The sequence below is a fragment of the Acanthisitta chloris genome, unplaced genomic scaffold, assembly GCF_000695815.1.
Source record: "Acanthisitta chloris isolate BGI_N310 unplaced genomic scaffold, ASM69581v1 scaffold32916, whole genome shotgun sequence".
In the NCBI taxonomy this organism is placed as follows: Eukaryota; Metazoa; Chordata; class Aves; order Passeriformes; family Acanthisittidae; genus Acanthisitta; species Acanthisitta chloris.
Genome location: NW_008677023.1, coordinates 695 through 3928, shown reverse-complemented (window position 1 = coordinate 3928; position 3234 = coordinate 695). Strand labels below are relative to the sequence as shown.

The 3234-nt window shown below is 53.5% G+C and overlaps 1 protein-coding gene across 1 annotated transcript in view; it reads left to right on the top strand.

Annotated features, from left to right (window-relative positions):
* Positions 1 to 694, top strand: part of LOC103803781 (B-cell differentiation antigen CD72-like) — a gene marked incomplete at its 3' end in the record, with an annotated part of 1999 nt that extends 1305 nt beyond the window's left edge. Inside the window, exons 4-6 of the mRNA XM_009076357.1 lie at positions 19 to 115; positions 246 to 391; positions 603 to 694. Coding sequence (XP_009074605.1) covers positions 19 to 115; positions 246 to 391; positions 603 to 694 — 335 coding nt within the window. The remainder of the gene's footprint in view (positions 1 to 18; positions 116 to 245; positions 392 to 602) is intronic.
* Positions 695 to 3234: the final 2540 nt, after the last annotated feature.

The following is a 3234-nucleotide window of genomic DNA, read 5'->3' as shown; positions in this document are numbered from 1 at the left end:
GTGGTGCGCGCGTGGGAGGTCCTGGGGAAGATGAAGAAGGAGATGCAGGAGGTGCAGGGGAAGCTCAACAACAGTGAAAGCACTGTGAGCAGCCTGCTTGCCTGTGTGAATACAGGTAGGCTCGTGACCGTGTGGGGGCACATGCAGTGATGCTGCTGGGGAGATGCAGGGGCTGATCTTGGCCAAGCTCAGTCCCCCAAGCATCTGTGGAAGGGTGAGTGTCTGACCAGTGGGCCTATCCCCAGATTGCTGCCCCTCAGGCTGGGTGCTCTACAGAAGCAAGTGTCTCTTCATCTCAGCGCAGCACTTGTCCTGGAAGATGAGCTATGAGGACTGCGCAAGGAAATCTGCTCAACTGCTGGCCCCAGACAAATGGAGACCACTGGTGCCGGTACAGAGCAGGGTGGTTGTGGCACCTCAGGAGGGTGGGGCTGGGCAGAGTCCCATGGGGGCAGTCCTGTGGAGGTGCTGGGGTGGCACTGTGAGCTCCGGGTTTCCATCCTGGTAGTCCAGGAAAGAGGAGCACAGCCGAACCTGGGGCTCTCAGGCACCAGGCATGCACCAGCCATGAGGCAGGTGGTTGACGTCTTCTCTCCCCTCAGCATTTTGTGCAAGAATCTGCTTCAAGGTACTGGATTGAAGCACAGCTTGCTTCTGATGAAGAGATTTCTCTACGGGCAGATGGCAGATACAGGTAAGTGTAAGAGTCCTTGGCACAACCTTCCTTTTAGCCATGTCAGAAAGGTGCCATTTCTTCCCTGTGACAGCCCTTGGCAAAGGGGATGATGGTCCCATGAGCAGTACCCCAAGGGAAGGGGCTTGGGCAGAGCCTATCTGTGTGTGGAGTTCACTGCCAGATCTTCAAGCGGCAAAGAAGAAGGCCGGAAGCAGGAATATAACACTTCCTCAGCCTGGGCCCTGTGTCAGGCACCATGCATGCCCCAGCGGCACTGGGACCTGTGTGAAGCGGTGTCCATGTCATGGATGCTGCCACTGCTGCTCTGAGACATGCCCTCTTTCCTAGGAACCTGCATAATTCAGGCTGCAGAGCACTAGAAAGGGGGGGAATAAAGAATTTTGGGTGTTGGCACAGCTTAAAGTGGATCTGTGAGCAACCCCCAAAGCTGAGCAGCACATCCAAGACCCAACCTCCTTTCCTGGCCGAGGACTGACTGCTGCCACCCCACTCCATCGCTGGACTCAGCGACAGGAGCTGGAGAATGCACCCTGAGACTCTGTCACCTGTGCACACATTGCCTCAATTACATTGCAAAGCACTGACAAAGAGTGTTTTTATTTTAAAGCAAGGATGATGGAAAAGAGATCTTATTCACCTCTCTCACATTCATGCATACACTTGCACCACTTTGCACTGTGCCTCTGCGTGTCCCTGTGCACCCTGGTCGGTGCAGCTCACAGTGATCCAGGTATCTGGTGTGAAGTCCAGCTCTCACCTTCTGTGCTCCCCCAAGGCTACAGAGGGTGCACTGTCCAGGACCTGCCATTTGCATCTTTTTCAAGCTGGAGAATGACACACTGGTGTCCTCAACCTGTCCATTTCATGGAGTCCTGTGGATTTACTGCCTGTTCCTTCTCTTGGCACTGACGGCTTTCACCCTGCCCTTTCTCCTGCCTCCATCACCTGCCCAGGGCTTTGGGTCGGGTCTTGCCTAGGAAGGGTGCAGACACGGGTGCCGTCAGCATGAGGAACTGCTGGGAAGCCCTGAGACCATGTGGGAGATGGGGGAGTGCTGGGGAGCCTTGAGACAATGAGGGATGAATGCAGGAATCCTAAGACCATGGGAGGAAATGGAGGCACAGTGAAGATCCCCAAGATCATGGAAGGCAAATAAGGAAGGCCCTGAGGAAATGGGGGTGCAGCAAGGAGCCTTAAGACCATGGGAGAGAGGGGGGAGCACTGAGGAGAACTGGAAACATGGAGGAAAGGGGAGACCCCTGCCACCATGGAGAAAAGATTCCAAAGACCATGCAGAGACATGCGTCCAAAGAGGGTGATGAGAGAACCCTGCCCAGGACCTGGTCTTGGGGTGGGTGGGGGAGTCTAGGTGCAGCACTGAGCCTGTCTGTCTCAGTGTTTCTGCAGAGAAGTGGATGAGGTGGGGACCATTTTGCTAAGTTGAATTTGAGACAACCAGCATGGCTTCACCAAGGCCAAGTCCTGCCTGACCAACCTAAGTTGCCTTCTGAGATGGAGTGATTGCATCAGCAGACAAGAGAAGGGTGACAGATGTCATTTATCTGGACTTATATCCACTGTTAGATGGATTAGACAGCAGTTGGACAGTCACATCTAGAGGGTAGTGGTCAATGGCTCAGAGTCTTAATGGACATTGGTGGTAAGTGGTGTCCCTCAGGCATCCACATAGGGACAAATGTTATTCAATATCCCCATCAATGACACAGACAAAGGGATCAAGTGCCCCCTCAGCAAATTTGCAGATGATACCAAACTGAGTGGTGAGGTTGACACACCTGAAGGGCAGGATGTCATCCAGAGGGACCTGGACAAGCTCAAGAAGTCCCATGAGGACATAATGAGGTACCACAAGGCCAAGTGCAAGGTGCTGCACCTGTGTGAGGGCACTTCCCAGTATCACTCCAGTCTAGGAGGTGAACTGCCCAAGACCAGCCTGCCAAGAAGGACTTGGGGGTGCTGGTGGATGAGAAGCTGGACATGAGCCCACAATGTGTGCTTGCAGCACAGGAAGCCAATCATGTCCGGCGCTGCATCCAAAGCAGCATGACCAGCAGGTAAAGGAAGGGGATTCTGCCTCTCTACTCCACTCTTGTGAGACCCTGCCTGGAATGCTTCATCCAGCTCTGGCATCCCCAGAACAGGAAGGAAGTGGACCTGCTGGAGCAAGTACAGTGGATTAGAGGGATGGAGCATCTCTCCTCTGAGAACAGGCTGCGAGTTGGGATTGTTCAGCCCGGAGAAGAGAAGGTTCCAGGAAGACTTTATTGTGGCCTTCCTGTGCCAAAAGGGGCTACAAGAAAGCTGGAGAGAGACTTTTCACAAGGGCACTTGTTGAAAGACTGAAATGTTAAAGGTTGATGACTCAAACAATCAGCCATTTGCAAAAGCAGTAAGATGCTTTGCTGAGGCTAAGTTTGCACTTTCCAGCCAAAGGGGAGGAGGACAGGTTTGGGGTGTGTGGTGTGAAACTTCTGATCTTCATAAGAAGAGCCCAGGTGCAGCAGGGGTGCACATGT